Below are 24,461 nucleotides of genomic sequence, written 5' to 3'. Positions count from 1 at the left end.
TACAACCCATTTATCATTATCATTTATTTATTTAAATATTAAACAAAATAAAGGTCCATTTACAGCGGAGCCTATGGGAGCTCCACTATTCCGCCCATAAAATCCGACAAATAACCATTCAAAAAGCCCCAACAATACTCACTTTACATTTCGTGACTTGAATATTAACCAAGTATTAGTGATATTGTTATTACAAACCCTTACGCAGACCAACTATTTAGAGCGGTGCCGTGATCACTTGCGGGTGTGCCTAAAGTTAAAGTACCAATGATTGTCACACACACACTAGGTGTGGCGAAATTTGTCCTCTGCATTTGACCCATCCCCTTGTTCACCCACTGGGAGGTGAGGGGAGCAGTGGGCAGCAGCGGTGCCGCGCCCGAGAATCATTTTTGGTGATTTAACCCCCAATTCCAACCCTTGATACTGAGTGCCAAGCAGGGAGGTAATGGGTCCCATTTTTTTATAGTCTTTGGTATGACTCGGCCGGGGTTTGAACTCACAACCTACCGATCTCAGGGCGGACACTCTAACCACTAGGCCACTGAGTAGGTGCCTATGTTTACATCATCGACTGATCAGCTGCTTCCTCGCTTCCTTGCTCCCTGTAAGTTTATTCCAGATCATAAATCATACATCTCACCTGCACAGAAGAAGTTTGAGTAGGTATTCCGACAAGTTGGCACACTTTGACTGCCATTTAGGACCTGGAACTATATATTATTCTTCACCTAAATGGGAATATATGAACATCCGAGCAGTCGGCATCCTACTGACAGCAGATCTTGTACAGTAAGTGGTGTTTTATTATGTTTGTTGGCTCTCATAAAGTCTGCAGTGGGCGGAAACAGTGATGAAGAAAATAAGAAAAGAAACGTTGGTATGCATTTTTTGAACTAATGCGTATGCTTAAAAAAGTCAAAATATGTAAAAAAAGTATGATAAATGTGCTTGTTTCTACATTACATATATACTTACATCATGTATATAAAACCTAATGGAGGTGTTTGGATGTTTTAGGGGCTCTACAGGCAGAATTGAACGGCTCCCATAGGCTCCTTTGTAAGCGGACTTTTGATCGAATGTATTTAATATTTAGAATGCATTAAAAATATCCATTTGTCAACATGTCTCTCATAATGATTGTGAATGATATGCAAAATGCAGCTCCCCTTTAACAGCAGTGTTATTATTGTATATACTGTACAGGCCTCGAGGGCACACTTTCGGGGAGTAAAATTAAGAAAACAATTTTTTTCAAACCTGCAAGTGGAATATACTTTTAATTTTTATGGTGGGAGGGTAAACGGCCTGGGTTGAGCAGTAAACGGCAAATAAAATCAGTTTTCCAGAGAGTCAGGGAGCCCCCAAAAACGCATTTTGGTTCTCCCAGGGCAGACACGCTGTGCCACACTTTGAAAACCCATGAGCTCAAGTGAAGGAAAGACATCTTGAGATCTATTTGGACTTCTTCCAACATATACTCAATGCACTTTAGAAGCATGTCGATGAAATATGACCGAATGAAATCTTCCTTTCAAGTGCGGTGCCGTTGGGAACACACACTTCACATACACACACACACAAACTCCATGGCACTCTTTGCACCTCGATCAGATATCATAGCGCATGGCATTTTATGAAGAAATCTGACAGAACACCTGGCGAGCTGCAACTTGAAGCCTGAATGTCTGGAATTTCCACACTCAAGGACATATTCCTTTCCTGACGCGTGTCTAGCATCTTGGAAGCCCTCCGGACAATCAAAAAGTGCATCCTCACGCACCAGCCCAAACGCTTCATCACGGCATAAATGCTGGGTGCACACCCTAATTTAAACGGCGTGAAAACGCCACTAAATATTACATGGGATTGAAATGAGCGTTATTTGAGAGGACATGATAATGAAGTGCATGGAGTCATTTATTTATTATTTGTAAGTTTCTCACCGCATAAAGTCAAATAAAGCCAAATAAATTATAGATATTTGTTGAATATTTTTCAAAATTTTTATTTTTTTTATTTTATTAAAAAAAATGTTCAATGGTAACATTTACAAAGCCTACGTGAAGAACGAAGAGGATGTTAAGTTTGATCCAAATCAACAAATTAAATTAGGAACCTAAAAAAAAAAAAAAAAAAAAAAAAAAGGATTAGATTTTTGACACACTGTATATACCGTACTGTAAGGCACGGGTCCCCAAACCTTTGACTCGGGAGCCGCATTGGGTTAAAACAATTTGAGCCCATATACAGGTAAAAGCCAGTAAATTAGAATATTTTGAAAAACTTGATTTATTTCAGTAATTGCATTCAAAAGGTGTAACTTGTACATTATATTTATTCATTGCACACAGACTGATGCATTCAAATGTTTATTTCATTTCATTTTGATGATTTGAAGTGGCAACAAATGAAAATCCAAAATTCCGTGTGTCACAAAATTAGAATATTACTTAAGGCTAATACAAAAAAGGGATTTTTAGAAATGTTGGCCAACTGAAAAGTATGAAAATGAAAAATATGAGCATGTACAATACTCAATACTTGGTTGGAGCTCCTTTTGCCTCAATTACTGCGTTAATGCGGCGTGGCATGGAGTCGATGAGTTTCTGGCACTGCTCAGGTGTTATGAGAGCCCAGGTTGCTCTGATAGTGGCCTTCAACTCTTCTGCGTTTTTGGGTCTGGCATTCTGCATCTTCCTTTTCACAATACCCCACAGATTTTCTATGGGGCTAAGGTCAGGGGAGTTGGCGGGCCAATTTAGAACAGAAATACCATGGTCCGTAAACCAGGCACGGGTAGATTTTGCGCTGTGTGCAGGCGCCAAGTCCTGTTGGAACTTGAAATCTCCATCTCCATAGAGCAGGTCAGCAGCAGGAAGCATGAAGTGCTCTAAAACTTGCTGGTAGACGGCTGCGTTGACCCTGGATCTCAGGAAACAGAGTGGACCAACACCAGCAGATGACATGGCACCCCAAACCATCACTGATGGTGGAAACTTTACACTAGACTTCAGGCAACGTGGATCCTGTGCCTCTCCTGTCTTCCTCCAGACTCTGGGACCTCGATTTCCAAAGGAAATGCAAAATTTGCATGGTTGGGTGATGGTTTGGGGTGCCATGTCATCTGCTGGTGTCGGTCCACTCTGTTTCCTGAGATCCAGGGTCAACGCAGCCGTCTACCAGCAAGTTTTAGAGCACTTCATGCTTCCTGCTGCTGACCTGCTCTATGGAGATGGAGATTTCAAGTTCCAACAGGACTTGGCGCCTGCACACAGCGCAAAATCTACCCGTGCCTGGTTTACGGACCATGGTATTTCTGTTCTAAATTGGCCCGCCAACTCCCCTGACCTTAGCCCCATAGAAAATCTGTGTGGTATTGTGAAAAGGAAGATGCAGAATGCCAGACCCAAAAACGCAGAAGAGTTGAAGGCCACTATCAGAGCAACCTGGGCTCTCATAACACCTGAGCAGTGCCAGAAACTCATCGACTCCATGCCACGCCGCATTAACGCAGTAATTGAGGCAAAAGGAGCTCCAACCAAGTATTGAGTATTGTACATGCTCATATTTTTCATTTTCATACTTTTCAGTTGGCCAACATTTCTAAAAATCCCTTTTTTGTATTAGCCTTAAGTAATATTCTAATTTTGTGACACACGGAATTTTGGATTTTCATTTGTTGCCACTTCAAATCATCAAAATTAAATGAAATAAACATTTGAATGCATCAGTCTGTGTGCAATGAATAAATATAATGTACAAGTTACACCTTTTGAATGCAATTACTGAAATAAATCAAGTTTTTCAAAATATTCTAATTTACTGGCTTTTACCTGTACAGGCTTGTAGGGATGATACAGCATCTTGTGTTTTTTCCTGACCTAACATATATATATATATATATATATATATATATATATATATATATATATATATATATATATATATATATATATATATATATATATATATATATATATATATACAGTCGTGCTCATAAGTTTACATACCCTGGGAGAATTTATGATTTCTTGGCCATTCTTCAGAGAATATGAATGATAACACAAAAACCTTTCTTCCACTCATGCTTAATGGTTGTGTGAAGCTATTTATTGGCAAACAACTGTGTTTACCATTTTTAAATCAAAATGACAAAAGAAAGTACCCAAATGACGCTGATCAAAAGTTTACATACCCCAGTGACTTTGATCTGATAACATGCACAAAAGTTGACACAAACAGGTTTGAATGGCTAATCAAGGTTCCAATCCTCACCTGTGACCTGTTTGTTTGTAATCAATGTGAGTGTATAAAAGGTCAGTGAGTTTCTGGGCTTCTGACAGACCATTGCATTTTTCATCCAGTGCTGCACATATGTTTCTGGATATCTGAGTCATGGGGAAGGCAAAAGAATTGTCAAAGGATCTGCGAGAAAAGGTAATTGAACTACATAAAACAGGAAAGGGGTATAAAAAGATATCCAAGGAATTGAGAATGCCACTCAGCAGTGTTCAAACGCTGGTTAAGAAGTTGAAAATGAGGGATTCAGGTAGACCAGCAAAGATTTCAGCCACAACTGCCAGGAAAATTGTTTGAGGTGCAAAGAAAATTCCACAAATAACTTCAGCTGAAATACAGGACTCTCTGAAAAATTGTGGTGTGGCTGTTTGAAGATGCACAATAAGAAGGCACTTGAAGAAAAATGGGCTGCATGGTCGATTGGCCAAAAAGTTAAATTTTGGTCTCATCACTCCAAATGACTTTGTTCCAGAAGTTTTGAGGCTTGTCTCTGTGCTGTTTGGCGTAATGTAAGCGGAATACTTTGTGACATTTGCGCAGAAATGGCTTTCTTCTGGCGACTCGACCATGCAGAAAGGTTTTTGTGTTATCATTCATATTCTCTGAAGAATGGCCAAGAAATCATAAATTCTCCCAGGGTATGTAAACTTACGAGCACAACTGTATATATGCAATTTCATCCCTACACGTTTCTCTGCTCTTCAGGGGATTTTTCTGAAGAAACAGGCTTGTCGGGATGAAATAGCCTCTGTGTTTTTTCCGAACTTAACGTATATTTCGCTCTACACAGGTATTGAGCACCGTATAACGGATAAACCACAGAAACCTCGACTATATATATATATATATATATATATATATATATATATATATATATATATATATATATATATATATATATATATATATATTCCTCTGCACTAATTGACTGAAAGAGTGCGCACTTGCTGCTGATGTCACGTTATCGATGGGGAAAAAATGCATTTTTAGACAATATAATTTGCCTGAGCGGCTAGGAGACAGAGTAACAAGCGGTAGAAAATGGATTAGAAAGGACTTTAAAAAGTTAAAATTTAATTAAATTTTTTTAAATTTTAAATTAAAAAAAATAATCATCTTTTTTATTTTTTTATTTTTTTATTTATTTTTTTATTTGGGGTTTCCCACGGGCCATAGTTTGGGGACCTCTGCTGTAAGGGTTTCAAATTATTAAGTGAGATTGGGCTTGGTACATGCATGTAACAAGGACAATCTGGATCAAATCCAGTAAACTGATTACACCAAGATCCAGATTTTTTATTATGAAAATGGCTAACAACACATTGATCTTTTTAATAACATAAATGTGGATTCAAATCAAAATATGACAACATCCGACGTGTACCTACCCAACAGTAAAAAGGAAGTTGCACACCAACAATGATAACAGAGTAGAAATGTGTCTTACCGATGCTCCTCTTGCGACGACTGTGTAGCTGCGAGCTCTTCAGGTCGCTATAGTAACCAGGGTGACGGGAGTGGTTCTTGGGGTGGTGGTGGTTGTTGTGGTGTTTGTGGTGCCTGGGCCCCTCGATAACATCGTTTCCCGTACCTCGTCAAAACAGGAGACAGTCACGTTACTAACGGCCCACTCGTGGCTGAAAATTCAAGATTTAATGGTCTCAATCCGCCATTGATGTTTTTAAATATGCTTAGTCACACCACTCCTAATGAGATGCTGGGTTCCTACGACTTAGAATACCCTAAAGGGCTTTTGGGTTGCCTCCATGCATGCATTTCAATTGTTCAGTTTTTTGGGGCCCAGTGCTTCATGGCTAAGGGCCGATATGACATTACAGCAATAGTTTGGAAGAAACTCATTTATGTCCTGCACATTAAGCATGAAAAATGTTAAATATATATAAATATTTTCCATAGGAATACTAATAATTTGTACATTTCCACTAAAGTGAATGGTAATTGCTGGGAAGTACTAAATTTCACACTTAGTGCGCTCCATTTGAATTCTCAATGAAATGAATCAGCACCAACTTAGAAAAGATGTCCGCTATCAAGCAGAAATCGTTTCTCAGGACACAGGTCGGACTTACAATACAATATACAACGCTGTGGCTAATTTATGGATTGTTTGGGGGTTCAAAAGCTTCACCGATTAAATTCCATCCATCGATCCATTTTCTACCGCTTGTGCCTTTCGGGGTCGCGGGGGATGCTTAAATCGAACACATTCACACAATCATTTAGTTAGCCATTTGGTGCGTTGTGGACTCACCCTTATCAACACAGAATGCAAAAGACTCAACTCCATAGCCTAAAACGATCGGACACGGCAGTGGAAAAACGAAACGAACTACCGTATTTTTCGGCCTATAAGTCAAGGTTTTTTTCATAGTTTGGCCGTGGGTGCGACGTATAGTCCGGAGCGACTTATGTGTAAAATTATTAACATATTACCGTAAAATATCAAATAATATTATTTATCTAATTCGCGTGAGCGACGAAGAAAATGTCCGCAACCGTCACACACACGTCAGCAATCGTCACTCACACGCCAACCAATAAGAATTCGGCGGGGGTGGGTCATGGCAGAAGTGCATTGTGGGTTTTGGAATGCTAACTGCTATATGCTATACGCTACTACTGCCGGAGCTATTAAAATAGATCACAGCAACATTGGCGGTAACTTATAAAAACTGAGAAGGACTGAACTAAAATGGCACCGAAAAGGAAATCATATACTGCAGATTATAAGCTGGACGTAGTGAAATATTCTCCAGGAAACGGCGATCGAGCAGCAGAAAGAATGGATGCTAGCGGCGCATACCAGAGACGACACCGAGGAGGAAGATTTCATGGGATTTAGCGATCGGGAGTGACAGATTGTTTGGTAAACGTATAGCATGTTCTATATCTTATAGTTATTTGTTTGACTCTTGCCATAATATGTTACGTTAACATACCAGGCACGTCCTCAGTTGGTTATTTATGCCTCATATAACGTACACTTATTCAGCCTGTTGTTCGCTATTCTTTATTTATTTTAAATTGCCTTTCTAATGTCTATTCTTGGTGTTGTATTTTATCAAATAAATTTCCCCCATAAATGCGACTTATACTCCAGTGCGACGTATATATGTTTTTTTATACGTATACTCCGGAGCGACTTATAGTCCGAAAAATTTCGGTAATGTGTTCCCATTGGTGTCTGTATTTAGGTTTGTGTGCGTGTAAGTAAAATCTAAATATATCCAATATCTATAAGTTTAAGCTGTTTTCGGATCAAATTGATCAAATTAATCAATTTCACAGTTTAGGAGAGTTGAAGCAAGTATTTGTTGACCCTTTGGTAAGCTACTGGTTGAAGACCTCTGGACTATAGTCTTTATAGACCACTTCCTCTCAATACTTTTTACTTTTGCCCATACAGCTCTCTGATTGTGATCAGCTCCACTATTCGGCCCATAAAATCTGATAAATAACCATTCGAAAAGCACCAACAATACTCAATTTACATTTCGTGCTTTGAATATTAACCAAGTATTAGTGATATTGTTATTACAAACCCTAACGCAGACCAACCATTTAGAGCGGCGCAGTGATCTCTTGCGGGTGTCCCTATGTTTACATCATCGACTGATCAGTTGCTTCCTCACTTCCCTACTCCCTGTACGTTTATTCTAGATCATAAATCCTGTACAATCTGTGTCTGTATTTCAAACTGTATGTGTGTAAAAATAATTTGTGTATCTCTGTCAGATTTGTGTGAACCTTTTTTAAAAGTATTTTTAAACGTGACTTTTGCTACAGCAATCTGAACGTGTGGAAAAAATGGGTCTGTAACCATCACTGTTGAATCAGACAACAATGGACTCTCGATCACTTGCTGTAAGTAAAAGTTCATGTTCGTCCAAAAATAAGGTGGGTGCGGCCTCTAATAAGTTCCGCTCTACAGCCCGGAAATTACGGTATTTTGATTACAACCCATAGGAGTGTGCCACAATTGTCACTGTCGCTCAACTTCTCACAGCTGATGCCATGTTTAGTAATAAAGATAGTATGGACAACTAAACAAGAAACGCCGTGTTGGGTACCTGGAACCCAGTTGTGAGCCGTCAGGGCCAGCAAGACCTTCTCTGCTGGCCTAACATTACCAGAAATCATGATCATAATTAAAGATAAAAATCGTTTTTTATTTACTTTCCCTAAATATCTAAAAGTATTCATATTCTCTTCATGTCATATTATGCTCCTTCCATTGCTGTTGTTTTTAGGTTAGACTTTGTATCCAATCAGAATTCAGCTTGCTTATGTTGCCATGCCGTACCAAATCTGCCCGGAGCCTTCAGAATCAACAATGCAGGCGTCTATGCACTGTAAGTGAACGAGCACATACAGTTGATAGACAAATGCGATAACCAATCAGATCACGAGTTGTTGTCAGTAAGGCTTTCTAGCTGGCCTAACGCTGTGATTGGATACTCACTTGGGAGTCCCAAGTGAGTATCCAATCACAAGTTGTGAAAACTGGAAGTGGTACCGTAACCATACGAGCCATAGAAAACCACATAAAACTCACAGGGACAATAACCACGAAGATAAAGTGTTGGTCTTACACCTGGTAATCCGCTGTGGACAGACAAAGCCAAGCAATGCAGGTTTAGCGAGCGATGCGCGCTCCCGCGAAGGAAATCTATTTTTGGCAGGCAATCACATTTTGGCACAACACCGGTGGTTAAATGGGGAAATGCCCACCACTTTCACACGAATCAACCGACTACTACGACGTTACCACTGGCTTTTACGGCGTCGGATGGGTGCTACAAATTATGAGTTCAAATACTTTATTTCTTTATTTTTTCATGTTTCATTTGTTTTACACAAGTCTTTTAATTTTGACAGTACCACATAAGGAATATTTTAATTGCTGAAGCGGGTTTATTGAATGTTATATGCGCCGAAAAATAGACCGTTTTGTACACTGTTGAGGGGATTCGATTCCCAGTGGTGTGCAAGTGTGTTTCTGTATAGTATCTCCAGCCGTGTCCATGTGGTGACATAAATTAAGGTATTTTGAGAGGTGAAGTCGGACTAAGTAGGACATCACTGAAGGCCTAGGTGAGAAATGCACGGCCCGCCACTGCCGGAACCTGTGCGGCTGTGCCCGTAAACATGCAATTAAGACGTTCTGATGTTTGTTTTACTGACGAAATAAACCAAAGTAATAACTGTAAATATAGTTCTAGATATACTTCAGCTCATAAACGTACAATAAAACATGCTTTTATTTCGTCAAAGTAGCATGGGGTAATTGTGCAGCCGCTTTTGATGCACTCCGCCGCTATATTAATGCAATGTTTAGTGTGTGAATGTTGTCTGTCTATCTGTGATGGCCCTGTGATGAGGTGGCGACTTGTCCAGGGTGTACCCCGCCTTCCGCCCGATTGTAGCTGAGATAGGCTCCAGCGCCCCCCGCGACCCCAAAGGGAATAAGCGGTAGAAATGGATGGATGGATGGATGGATAGTGACCAGGAGCTGGCGAAATGTACCGTATTTTTCGGAGTATAAGGCGCACCGGAGCATAAGTCGCACCTGCCGAAAATGCATAATAAAGAAGGAAAAAAACATATATAAGTCGCACTGGAGTATAAGTCGCATTTTTGGGGGAAATGTATTTGATAAAACCCAACACCAAGAATAGACATATAAAAGGCAATTTAGAGTAAATAAAGAATAGTGAACAACAGGCTGAATAAGTGTACGTTATATGAGGCATAAATAACCAACTGAGAACGTGCCTGGTATGTTAACGTAACATATTATGGTAAGAGTCATTCAAATAACTATAACATATAGAACATGCTATACGTTTACCAAACAATCTGTCACTCCTAATCGCTCAATCCCATGAAATCTTATACGTCTAGTCTCTTACGTGAATGAGCTAAATAATATTATTTGATATTTTACGGTAATGTGTTAATAATTTCATATATAAGTCGCACTGGAGTATATATAAGTCGCATTTTTGGGGGAAATTTATTTGATAAAACCCAACACCAAGAATAGACATTTGAAAGGCAATTTTAAAGTAAATAAAGCATAGTGAACAACAGGCTGAATAAGTGTACGTTATATGAGGCATAAATAACCAACTGAGAACGTGCCTGGTATGTTAACGTAACATATTATGGTAAGAGTCATTCAAATAACTATAACATATAGAACATGCTATACATTTACCAAACAATCTGTCACTCCTAATCGCTAAATCCCATGAAATCTTATACGTCTAGTCTCTTACGTGAATGAGCTAAATAATATTATTTGATATTTTACGGTAATGTGTTAATAATTTCATACATAAGTCGCACTGGAGTATAAGTCGCATTTTTGGGGGAAATGTGTTTGATAAAACCCAACACCAAGAATAGACATTTGAAAGGCAATTTAAAATAAATAAAGAATAGTGAACAACAGGCTGAATAAGTGTACATTATATGAGGCATAAATAACCAACTGAGAACGTGCCTGGTATGTTAACGTAACATATTATGGTAAGAGTCATTCAAATAACTATAACATATAGAACATGCTATACGTTTACCAAACAATCTGTCACTCCTAATCGCTAATACCCATGAAATCTTATACGTCTAGTCTCTTACGTGAATGAGCTAAATAATATTATTCGATATTTTACGGTAATGTGTTAATAATTTCATATATAAGTCGCATTTTTTGGGGAAATTTATTTGATAAAACCCAACACCAAGTATAAACATTTGAAAGGCAATTTTAAAGTAAATAAAGAATAGTGAACAACAGGCTGAATAAGTGTACGTTATATGAGGCATAAATAACCAACTGAGAACGTGCCTGGTGTGTTAACGTAACATATTATGGTAAGAGTCATTCAAATAACTATAACATATAGAACATGCTATACGTTTACCAAAAAATCTGTCACTCCTAATCGCTAAATCCCATGAAATCTTATACGTCTAGTCTCTTACGTGAATGAGCTAAATAATATTATTTGATATTTTACGGTAATGTGTTAATAATTTCACACATAAGTCGCTCCCGAGTATAAGTCGCACCCCCGGCCAAACTATGAAAAAAACTGCGACTTATAGTCGGAAAAATACGGTACGTCAGAAAATACACAACGACCAAAAATAAACGTATTACCCTCATTTTGCCAAAATTAACTTAACTTGAAACAATTACAGAGAAATGATGACTTTTGTGTGAAGTATGTCAACTGCCTCCAGTGTATTTGTAATCACAGTATGTCTGTGCTTTTACATTGGCTTTTTTGAATATTTTTCATAAGTTTTGCTGTGGCGAGTCATGGCTTCCTGATTTGTTTATCACAATATTGACTTAAATACTGAACTAATGTTGCTTTTAACTGCAAAATGTATTAGTTTGGTTTGGATTATTGTTGACACATGCAGAAAAGGTGCAACTTTGAAGCAAAGTTGTTGCCAGGCAAAGTGTATTAATTCACTGTTACTGAGAGTGTGATGTACCATGTTTTCCATGTGTATGTATGCTTGCTTACTTTGCGCAATAAACTGTTGTTATTGGCATCCAACCTTCCCAGCGAACCTTCACCCTTTCTGGGTTGTGGTAAACGTATGCAATTGCTTCCGTCAATTTTTTGCGAGTGCCACACGACAGGGCATGTTTACACAGCAAACACTCTTCAATTAAAAGAAATGTATAACGAGGAAGTGTAGTGTCGCTTAGCTGCTGCTTCAAACTGGTACGCAACATGGCGTTCTGGAGTCACGTGACTATATTTTGACCAATCATTGCAGAGTTTGCTTGAAACCGGGTCGTCCATACTCTCTATACACAACTCTGGCTGAGACTTAATCAACAGTACCTGTGATGGTTGCAACTAAGCACTGCACTCAATTATTTTGCACTTTCCAGTGTCATTACAATTAATTTTTTCCTGGTTAAAAGTTGGAAGTTTCCGTAGAATAAATGATGTCACCTATACTGAGGGTCTAACTCAGGGGTCGGCAACCCAAAGTGTTGAAATAGCCATATTGGACCAAAAATACAATAAAACAATCTGTATGGAGCCGCAAAAATTTAAAAGCCTTATATAAGTGTGATAATGAAGGCAACATATGATGTAAGTGTCTATATTAGCTATATTAGCCTACTATCAAAGGCTGACGCAAATCTTTGTTGAAAGAAATGTTGTATTTTAATTTTTATTCTACACATTTTGGAAATATTGGAAATCATTAGTAAACTGGAGGCTTCTCACAGGATGAAATAACTCCTGGAAATGACTGGCTCAGATTGGCCAAAGGTATAGATGTGCGTGTCCAAGTTTAAGGAAACGGCAGGCTGTCTTCTTCTAATGGATTTATTACAATCTTTGCAAGCCTGGTAACGTTTGCTGTGGTCTGGAACAACATGGCACACAAACAACTATGAGAAATGCAGCCAATATCACATACAGATAATGTGTCATGAGACATGCAAATATAAATTAAACACACAGAGGACATAAGTAAGGGAAATTAAATGAGCTCAAATATACCTACAAACAAGGCATAATGATGCAAAATGTACATACAGCTAGCCTACATAGCATGTTAGCATCGATTAGCTTGCAGTCATGCGCTGACCAAATATGCCTGGTTAACACTCCAACAAGTCAATGACATCAACAAAGCTCACCTTTGTGCATTCATGCACAGCATAAAATGTTTGGTGGACAAAATGAGACAAAGGAGGAGTGGCATAAGACACATCTTTCTGTGGCAGCATCGGAGAAAGTTGTGCATGTAAACAAACTACGATGAGTTCAAGAATCGATGAAATTAGTAGGACAAAACGGTGCTTGCCAAATACTCTCATCAGTGAAGCATGTTTAACATAAACAGTGGGATTTCTAACAATTAGGAAGGTTTGTTCTCCTACAGAAAATATATTAAAACAAAAAAATTATATTTTCCATTTTCACACATCTCTGAAAGAGGTCCAGGGAGCCATTAGGGCAGCGCTAAAGAGCCGCATGCGGTTCTAGAGCCGCGGGTTGCCGACCCTCGGTCTAACTAAACCAGTGGTTCTTAACCTGGGTTCGATCGAACCCTAGGGGTTCGGTGAGTCGGCCTCATGGGTCCGGCGGAGCATCCGCCGCGGAGGTTAAGACACACCCGACTAATCGTGTAAATAAAAACTTCTCCCTATCTACGTATTATGGATAGCCCCAAACAATGTTCCCTCTAAATTTCAAACGTAAAAACTCCTTGAGCCTTCATGTGGAGCACATGTGAGCGACGTCAGACATGCACATGCACTGTGGCCACAACTGCAGCACACCTGTCCCAAACCTGACTAAATAACAAGTTAAATGTTTTATTATTATAATCAAATGACAGCAGTCATTTCCATGAGATTATTTTCTAATATAAGTGTTTTGGCCCACTTACAATGACAATAACAAAAAATATTGTTTTTCATGAGCTGTGTACTAGTATTGTATGTCTGGGTGTGGGTCCTGCTTTGGAAATAATTTGTACCCCTTTCAGATATGGCATTTAGTTCCCACTAAAACATTCACATGTTGCACAATGAGATGTAAACATGGGATCATGTGTACATTCCTGTAACTTTCTGTTTTTAAAATATATCTTTTAGTATTTCTTTAATATAATAACACAATTTCATGATTATTATTTATAAATTAAGATTAAATTAAGAAAAAACATTTTATTTTTCACTAGAGAAGGGTTCGGTGAATGCGAATATGAAACTGGTGGGGTTCGGTACCTCCAACAAGGTTAAGAACCACTGAACTAAACGCTTAATTTGGCAGAACCTCCCCAGTGACTCAGCAAAACAAGTCGCTTTCGCACACAAAGTGGTCACTCGCCAGGTGGTACTCAGTCGCCATTAACCCCCTGCCTAATGAGTGGTTTCATGTCTCTCATTTAGCCCTAAATGTTTACCTCTGCAATCATTGCAGGCTATGAAGAACTCCATGTTTTGTTCTCCAAATGCTGCCGTCTCAGCTTATTTCTCTCTCTCTCTTGCGCTCATCTGATAAAGCTTGTTTTGGTCTCCGCCCTGAATATCACAGCAGACTGGTAATAAAATAATAAAGCACGCTCACATTCGACGCCGGCCTTTCCCAAAGAGCAGAGTCTGAATGTTTGTGCAGTGGGTGGGTCCGGTCCCCACACCTGCACACTTCACGTAAACTCATTCAACTACATAAACTCCTCATTATCCTGTGCTGCGTGTTCAAACCTATAGTGTACACCGAGCACAACAAAGCATAGCCACAGGCCAGATATGCAGCACTCATCCAGCGCCTTTTGTGCTCTAACGACTGCCACTTGATGGGATTTCCTCCACTAATGCACCGTGTTTATTGTCTCTGGATGCCTTCTTTACGCCCCCGCCCCGAACTGAAATCTGCCCCGGCGAGAGGACATTTAACTTCAAACTATCAGTCAGACAGCCCGTGACCCCGGTCTGCAGAGGAAGCGTCTTACACCGTGCATGTGTGCCCCGAAAACACGCCGCTGTCATTTCCCCTACGTGATTTTCCTTCCTAACAACCTTTTAAACACCACGGGTCATTCCCCCACCAAAAACTCCCCCAGGGATGCCTCCTCTCGCTCGCCTCCTGTCAGTTTATGTCAGAGCCTGCAGCAGAACATAAAGAAGTCCTTTTATAAACTGCACAGTCCATTTTTCAGCACCGCAGAACGATCCCTGTGTTGGCTTCTCCCCCCCCCCCCCCCCCCCCCATCTCATTGTCAGCGGGATTGCAAGGGAAAACAGTTGATTGTGGTGAGCGGAATGTCGGTAAAGGAGAGCGTTTGAAGGGAGGCGTCCACACTTGTTGGTTAGTGGGTAAAAACAAACGTGGAGGAGCGTTGTCAAAGACTTTTACGACTTGTTAATTACTCGCTCCATTAACTCGAGAGGGCCCGGGCAACACTAGCATAGCTGTGCGAGCGACCGTACGAACATCACGGTCGCAACTGAACGCCAACATCATGCTGGAATTTACAGATAGTTGGCAGAACTAAGTCGCTTAACTCCTTAAACAAATAATTATTTAGCCTAAGCCCCGTTTCAGCCACACTAAACAATCATTTAAGGCAGTGGTTCTTAACCTGGGTTCGATCGAACCCTAGGGGTTTGGTCAGTCGGCCTCAGGGGTTCGGCGGAGCTAAAGAGACATCCGACTTATCGTGTAAATAAAAACTTCTCCCTATCAGCGTATTATGGATACCACCAAACAATGTTCCCTCTAATTTTCCATTTGATTTGCAGGTTTTTTGATTGATCGATTGAAACTTTTACTAGTAGATTGCAAAGGAAGAGAATACATTATATGAAACAGTACAGTACATATTCCGTACGATTGACCACTAAATGGTAACACCCGAATAAGTTTTTCAACTTCTTTAAGTCAGGGTCCACGTTAATCAATTTATGGTAATGTGTGTAAGGTGTGTAATTTGTTGTGAGTTCATGCACGGTGTTGGTTTTGTTCTTTGAACAAGGTGATGTTCATGCACAGTTCATTTTGTGCACCAGTAAAAAAAACATATAACTTTTTCTTGAATTGAAAAAACATGTTATTTTTCACTAAAGAAGGGTTCGGTGAATGCACATATGAAACTGGTAGGGTTCGGTACCTCCAACAAGGTTAAGAACCACTGGTTTAAGGTAACCGTCCTCGGACAATTTTTTGCACGGGTAAGTGCGCCGTGTTTTTCTTGAATCTCCAGCTCTTAGCTTTGTATGGACTAATTGATAGTTTACAAACTGAGTTCGAAGAGGAAGCATACTTGCCAACCTTGAGACCTACAATTTCGGGAGGTGGGGGGTGGGGAGGGGGCGTGGTCAGGGGTGGGGTGGGAGCGGGGTTTGGGGCGTGGTTAAGAGGGGAGGAGTATATTTACAGATAGAATTCACCAAGTCAAGTATTTCATATATATATATATTTATAAGGAATACTCAAGTATTTCATATATATATATATATATATATATATATATATATATATATATATATATATATATATATATATGAAATACTTGACTTTCAGTGAATTCTAGCCATATATATATATATATTTATTTTATTCTATATATATATATATATATATATATATATATATATATATATATATATATATATATATATATGTATATATATATATATATATATGTATATATATATATATATATATATATATATATATATATATATATATATATATATATATATATAGTATAGCAGTTGTGCATTGCACTCTCTAAAAGCCCTAGATGTTATTGTCACATATGCATGATGGCAGTATTGTCCTGTTTAAGAGTGTCACAACATTGCTATTTACGGCAGACGAACTGCTTTACGGTAGACGAAAACGTGACTGCTGTTGTTGTGTGTTGTTACCGCGCTGGGAGGACGTTAATGAAACTGCCTAACAGTAAACCCACATAAGAAACCAAGAACTCGCCCTCGATCATTCTACAGTTATAACGTGATTGGGCAGGCATGCTGTTTATATTGTGGGAAAGCGGACGTGAGAACAGGCTGTCGACACGTCACTCAGGTCCGCATGGAGCTGGAGGGGGCGTGGCCTCCAGCTCCGCCTGAATTTCGGGAGATTTTCGGGAGAAAATTTGTCTCGGGAAGTTTTCGGGAGAGGCGCTGAATTTCGGGAGTATGAGAGGAAGTGACGGCAGAAAGGCCGCGCCCCACACAGGAAGAACGCGCCACAGCCAGCTTCATAATAAAGCGATTTCGTAACTCGGAGCTAACCACTGGAAGTATGAAGGCGAGTCACCCAGACATGCCCGTGTTTCTCCTTCTTCTACATGTACAGACGCTTGTGGAAATCACACATGAATACCTTAAGTGAAAGCAATTGCAGCTATTTGGGATACAACACTTCTCAGACGGCAAGAGAACTTTCAAATGTCCAGGTCAGCTGTGAATCTACTTGCCGAAAAACTTCGTCCATATGTCGAAGGAGAGTCAACAAGAATGCGGGCTACGGTGGATGTGATAAAAAAAAAAGGTAGCGTGTGATTTATATTACCTGGCCGTCGAGGGAAAACTACGGAAAACGGCGAATGCTTTTGGAGTGGCAAAGCAGACTGTATCAGTTATTGTCCGCCATGTATGTCGCGGACTCAACATGTAGGTCCAGAGTATATAAAGTCACCAAAAACGAATGGACAATGAAGGTGAAGGCAAAAGAGTGAGGAGTGTCCTGACCAGATATCTAGATCCCTAGATTGATTGATGTAAAATGTTCTTTATCACATTGTTTACGTGTCTAATAAAGATTTGATTAATTTATGATGTCTCAGGTGTGATGCACTACAATAGGGCCCCACAGCACACTGGATTTCAGTTAATTGAAATACCACAACACTGGATATTGTTCAGATAAGTTAAATTTAAGAACATGCGCACAAAGCAACACTGGAGGTGACTATGACGTGCACATACGTACTAGGTCGCGTTGCGCCGGTGGACGGAGGCGGGGAGGGGGTTAAACGGTGGCATTGTTGTGTGTGTGGACACGCATAAGGTTAGGTGGGATTTACCCTGGATAACCTTAGTGTAAACGGGGCTATAGGGTTTATTTTCAGATCTGTAGCAAAGCCCCCTTTCCGCAAAGCTGTGGGTCTATACGTGGGGTGGTATCATGTCCATGAAGGGTTTTTTTCTGTTCATGACGTCGGGCAAAAGTCGAAAATTCAAAAGCGCCTCTGAGACCCTGTCTACATTAAGCCGGATAACTCATTAAACGAGTATTATTATGGTGTGTGTATAAGGTAAGACATATTATCTGGCGTTTTGTTTCGCAATATTGAGCAAAAGTAACTTTTCTTACCTTCTGGTAACTGCTGATGTGTATTTGGGATCTGGCGACACCGTAGTCGATAATATTCTTATTTTTCTCGATCTTCTTGTTATGGGACATTCATTCATTCTCCGCTGTTGCCATTTCTAATATAAAGTAGTGTAAAGTTCTTACTTATATCTGTCAGTAAACTCGCCATGAAAGCGCTAAAACATACCGGTGTAGTGAGTTTACATTATTCACTCAAGGAACTTTAGTTATTAGAGAGTTCCGGTCGGACACATTTCCGGTGTGGTTGTGTCCGGATGAGGAGATTCTGCTCCGTTATTGATTGAAGTAAAGTCTGAATGTCATTAAAACAGTTAGCTCCATCTTTTGACACTTCTTCCACCCCCGTCCTTGCACGCTACACCGCTATACCAAAGATGACGGGGAGAAGACGCTGTCGAAGGTGAGCCACGTAAATAAGAACGCCCACAAAATGGCGCATCCGGAAGCGACTGTCAGAAAGCAGCTTGAAGATGATCTGTAAAGCATAATCTTGTCATGATCTGCGGTCTGGATCATGTTTTTTGTTATTTTCTGTTTAAAACGCCACAAGTTCCTGTTTGCGCTCCCTTTGTTTGGTCACCATGGCGACTCATCGGTTTCACCTGCCTCATTTGACACACGCACCTGGCTCTAATCAAAGAGACTATTTAAGCCTGTCGTTGCCAGTTAGTCGGCCTGGCGACATTGCTCTGTATTGATTGTTTCATGCTTTGTTCATACTGCTCGTTCCACACCTTGCCAAGTAAGTTTCTGTTTATTCATGCCACAGTTAGCGAGTTTTTGTTTCATGTCCATAGTTTACGCTAAGTGTTAGTTTTTCTTTCCTTCGTTAAGTTGTGCCTTCGCCTTGCGCGCCTTTTTGTTTCGTAGCGCTTTGAGTTTGAGATTAAATCATGTTTTTACCTGCACGCCTTGTCCAGAGTAGTCCGTTTGCTTCCCGGGAAAACCATCCTCGCAGTAAGTTGCGAAAACCTCGTTGTGACAAATCTACGCAACATTTTGACCAAAGAACCACCATTACATGTTATGTAGACCACAAGGAAGTGTTTTACATTTAGAAAAAAATTAAAATAATAAGACTCCTTATAATCCGGTGCGCCTTATATATGGAAACGGGATAATAAATAGACCGTTCATCGGCAGTGCGCCTTATGATCCGGAAAATACGGTGTTAAAATGTGGCTTAAAACTGTTATAATAGGTTTTATTTGAAGCAAAGTGATGATGATCAGATTCTCTGCGGGAAAAATGAGTTTTGTGTTCGCATCATGACTGTTTTAAAAAGAGCTTAGCGAGTCAAAGGATGTGCTGACAGCGACTTGGAGGAAGTAAGCACGGTCGCACAACAACTTCATATTTTAGCAGGAATCCAGTAACTCCCGTGCCAACGAGCAGATTCTCTTGTCTCCTAATGTCTTCCGCAGACTCCGAAAAACAAAAAAAAATTCCAGCCCTCCCCCCTTTATGGAAGCCTTTGCCAATAATCCAAACATCTTTAGAGGCTGATTCATGGAAGTCATTCTAACCAGCGACGGTTCCCACATTATTTCTGTCACACTTTTTTTTTCTTTTTTTTTGCCACATCCCCGAAATAGATTACAGCCCCAGGCCCGCTTCACATGTCCAGTCCGACCAACTGTGCAACTTTTTTTTTTAAAGTCTCGGACATTTGCAACAAAAGCTCTGAAAATACCCCTCCGGCTGGCGTCAAAAAAATATTTTAATGGGCCTGCCAGGGCCGCCGAGCTGGCCCTCCGACAGATTTATGCCCTCGTAATAATAATCAGCCTACTACTGTTACCCTGAGAGAAGCATTCCTCGGTTTGAAGCAAGACATGTTAATTCAATTATAAACACTTCTTCTCATGCGAGAGCCCCTTTAGGGGGTCCATCCTGGGGGCCGTGCATACATTAGAGTGGTGCGGCCCGGATGTGATTGGAGTTCAATACTTGTGCAAATGATCACTGAGAAGATTTGATGAATGACTGTAAATAGGAGCTCATGTAAGATTGGAAATCCAAAGTGCAGCTCCTCCAAGAACCCGAAGCCCGTCTCTGTTTACGGTACATGTGACGACGTTGCCGGGGTAACTGTAGCTGTGATATCCCCGAATAAAACCCCTCGCAGGGGGTCGCACAACATACACCGCGGTCCATTATAGTTGTTGTTTTATCGTACGCGACGCCGCTTGTTACAGTTCGCCGGGTGCACGGTTATTTCCTGCCCAGTGGCGTTGCCGTGGAGATGCCCTGTGCACTTGATTCCAGGAGAGCATGAAGGGTGTGTGTGCCAAAGCAGCAACATCGCTTCACTACGCTGGCTCGGAACTATGCAGTGTTTGGGCGTTCTGGCATCCGCTGTGTTTGTGGGAATGCTGCGAGACTAACTTTGAACACTGAAGATGTAGTATCTTTTGTGCTTCCTGCAGGCTGGGAGACCACCATTGAGGGCGAAGATATTGTGTGCATCCCAAACCTTTTTATTGTGTGAATGCCGAGGGATTAGCATTCCCACCAATGCTATTTGTTGTATGCTGAGAAAGCATTATTCATACTCGCGCTATGTTGTGCATCTAAAACATTCATTCTGTGAATGCTGAGAGAGTATTGAGACTCACGCTAATACATTCATACATATACATATAGAAATATATATACATATATACATATACATGAATATATACATATTTATATATACAGGTATATACTCGTTAGGTCAGGAAAAAACACTGAGGTTATTTCATCCCTACTAGCCTACGAGAGAGAAGTGGAAAAATCCCCTGAAGAGCAGGGAAACCTGTGTTTTTTCCTGACCTAACGTATATTCCACTCTACCCTGGTATTGAGCACTGCAAACGGATAAACCACAGAAACCTTGACTTTTATATATATATATATATATATATATATATATACCGTATTTTTTCGGACTATAAGTCGCAGTTTTTTTCATAGTTTGGCCGGGGGTGCGACTTATACTCAGGAGCGACTTATGTGTGAAATTATTAACACATTACCGTAAAATATCAAATAATATTATTTACGGATTTAGCGATTAGGAGTGACGACAGATTGTTTGGGTAAAGCGGAATATACGTTAGGTCAGGAAAAAACACAGAGGCTATTTCATCCCGACAAGCCTGTTTTGCAGGTTTCCCTGATTAGACGAGCAGGGAAACCTGCAAAACAGGCTTGTCGGGATGAAATAACCTCTGTGTTTTTTCCTGATATATATATATATATATATACTGTATTTTTCGGACTATAAGTCGCAGTTTTTTTCATAGTTTGGCCGGGGGTGCGACTTATACTCAGGAGCGACTTATGTGTGAAATTATTAACACATTACCGTAAAATATCAAATAATATTATTTAGCTCATTCACGTAAGAGACTAGACATATAAGATTTCATGGGATTTAGCGATTAGGAGTGACAGATTGTTTGGTAAACGTATAGCATGTTCTATATGTTATAGTTATTTGAATGACTCTTACCATAATATGTTACGTTAACATACCAGGCACGTTCTCAGTTGGTTAATTATGCCTCATATAACGTACACTTATTCAGCCTATTGTTCACTATTCTTTATTCATTTTAAATTGCCTTTCAAATGTCTATTCTTGGTGTTGGGTTTTATCAAATAAATTTCCCCCAAAAAATGTGACTTATACTCCAGTGCGACTTATATATGTTTTTTTTCTTCTTTATTGTGCATTTTCGGCCGGTGCGACTTATACTCCGGAGCGACTTATACAACGAAAAATACGGTATACATATACACAGTATATACAGTCGTGGTCAAAAGTTTACATACACTTGTAAAGAACATAATGTCATGGCTGTCTTGAGTTTCCAATAATTTCTACAACACTTATTTTTTTTGTGATAGAGTGATTTGAGCACATACTTGTTGGTCACAAAAAACATTCATGAAGTTTGGTTCTTTTATGAATTTATTATGGGTCTACTGAAAATGTGAGCAAATCTTCTGGGTCAAAAGTATACATACAGCAATGTTAATATTTGGTTACATGTCCCTTGGCAAGTTTCACTGCAATAAGGCGCTTTTGGTAGCCATCCACAAGCTTCTGGTTGAATTTTTGACCACTCCTCTTGACAAAATTGGTGCAGTTCAGCTAAATGTGTTGGTTTTCTGACATGGACTTGTTTCTTCAGCATTGTCCACACTTTGGGAAGGCCATTCTAAAACCTTAATTCTAGCCTGATTTAGCCATTCCTTTACCACTTTTGGCGTGTGTTTGGGGTCATTGTCCTGTTGGAACACCCAACTGCGCCCAAGACCCAACCTCCAGGCTGATGATTTTAGGTTGTCCTGAAGAATTTGGAGGTAATCCTCCTTTTTCATTGTCCCATTTACTCTCTGTAAAGCACCAGTTCCATTTGCAGCAAAACAGGCCCAGAGCCTAATACTACCACCACCATGCTTGACGGTAGGTCTGGTGGTCCTGGGATTAAAGGCCTCACCTTTTCTCCTCTGAACATATTGCTGGGTATTGTGGCCAAACAGCTCAATTTTTGTTTCATCTGACCACAGAACTTTGCTCCAGAAGGTCTTATCTTTGTCCATGTGATCAGTATCAAACTTTAGACGAGCTTTAAGGTGTCGCTTCTGGAGCAATATATATATATATATATATATATATATATATATATATAAATTCATTATTGGCGTAAAATTTCCCAATTTTTGATACATATACTTCCACCCTTTTTAAAATGTATTTACTCATTTGATAAGGACAATATTGCACAGACCCGGTATAGCTAGAAGCTCATTTTCATCTGTTGTACCAATGCAAAAAAAATTGCTGACTTTGTAAAATTTGCACGTGTCACAAATCACACTTAATTTTCTGGCATTCAAGTGGTTTAAAATTTAAAAAATTAAAAATTAAAAAAAATTAAAAAAGGAGGTACCAAGAGGCAGAATTTACCTACGGACTCAATATCCAGTAACCGCTGGAGGTCGCTGATGCTGTGGATTTCACTGTGGGCCAGTCTGTCTATCAGTTCCTGGGGAAACTGCACTTCCTTCGGCGTGGAGATGAAGAGGAGGGTTGCAGAGAAACGGGGAGAAAGAGAAAGGTGGAATATGTGTTAGTGTGACTGTTGCTGGCTGCAAACAAACTCTTGCATAAACAATTGTATCCAACTAAACAGGCGTTTAATGCATGCAAACGTTAACTGGAGCGTGCATGACGCGTTAAGGGCTGCAGGCGCAGCGGGGTTGTGCGCACTTGTTGCGCTCCTGCACCCGGTGGGCTATGGGGGGGCCACAGGGGCTATTTATAATGAAGGCGTTTAGCCCAACTTGGCTCAAGCTACAAACAAATTAGGCAACAAAAGCCCGAAATAACCCAGCGAGTTTGTTGGCTTTGGTTGCACCAACTCTTGCTTTTTGGGCCCTTAAACGCGCAAAAGTGGCCCTTTTTTTATTGTTTTGCATTAGGTTTACCTCAGCGGTGGCCAGCAGCAGGTAGGTCGTCCACAGCAGGAAGGAACAGATTGTGGCTCTCATCTCCCTTTTAATTTGGATTGAACCCCAAACGAGACGAAGCAGGCGTGTAGGAGCCCCAAAGTCGCTCCTGGCCCCCGAGGACCCTCAACCATCCCCTCAGGGAGAGAAAGCTGTGGAGGTTCTGAAAAAACTCCAGTTACTCCTTTGCATAGCTCGGCATAGCTCCTCCAAAAGTGGGACAATCCCCGTGCGCGCACTGCACTTGTCACTTATTATTATCACCCACGCACACGCGCGCGCACACACACACACACACACACACGCAGGGGTTTTCTTCAAAGTTGTCTTAGTTTGTCTCTAAAAAAAGATATAATCCAGTGGAGAAGATCCTCAAAGAAAGAAGAAGTAGGGGGGAAAAGTTGTCCATGCATAAAAAAGGCATCCAGAGCTGGCGGAGTGTGTCCGTGGAGTGGAGTGGGAGAGTGTGTGCTGCTGGTTATAGAGAGGCGGCGTGCGCGCAATTTGCGCCTCCCACTCGCGTCTCCCCTGATGGTGCGTCTTCTTCCACCAGGGGAGCTGGTTGGCTGCCTTGAGACTCAAGAGCAGGAAACCCCCCCCCCCCCCCCACACACACACACACACACACACACACACACACACACTAAGCCTACCCCTTGTATGTGAGTGTAAAGATGAAGCCCCTGAGGGTTTCACGCGGGTCACTTTATTAGGCACACCTGCACA

At 40.4% G+C, this 24,461-nt stretch overlaps 1 protein-coding gene across 2 annotated transcripts in view; it reads right to left on the bottom strand.

Moving 5' to 3' along the window:
• Positions 1-24,186, bottom strand: part of pdgfab (platelet-derived growth factor alpha polypeptide b) — a 63,175-nt gene extending 38,989 nt beyond the window's left edge. For both annotated transcript variants that reach the window (XR_009816726.1, XM_061974163.1), the window contains exons 1-3: positions 23,715-24,186; positions 23,194-23,290; positions 5,753-5,896 (exon numbers count right to left, since the gene is read on the bottom strand). Coding sequence is in view for 1 of the 2 variants with exons in the window: in XM_061974163.1 (XP_061830147.1) it covers positions 5,753-5,896; positions 23,194-23,290; positions 23,715-23,777 (304 nt within the window). In the remaining variant the exon portion in view is untranslated. The remainder of the gene's footprint in view (positions 1-5,752; positions 5,897-23,193; positions 23,291-23,714) is intronic.
• Positions 24,187-24,461: the final 275 nt, after the last annotated feature.

Source organism: Nerophis lumbriciformis, linkage group LG22 (genome assembly GCF_033978685.3).
Source record: "Nerophis lumbriciformis linkage group LG22, RoL_Nlum_v2.1, whole genome shotgun sequence".
NCBI lineage: Eukaryota > Metazoa > Chordata > Actinopteri > Syngnathiformes > Syngnathidae > Nerophis > Nerophis lumbriciformis.
Note: the sequence above shows the minus strand (reverse complement) of the source record. Positions and strands in the feature narration are given on the sequence as shown.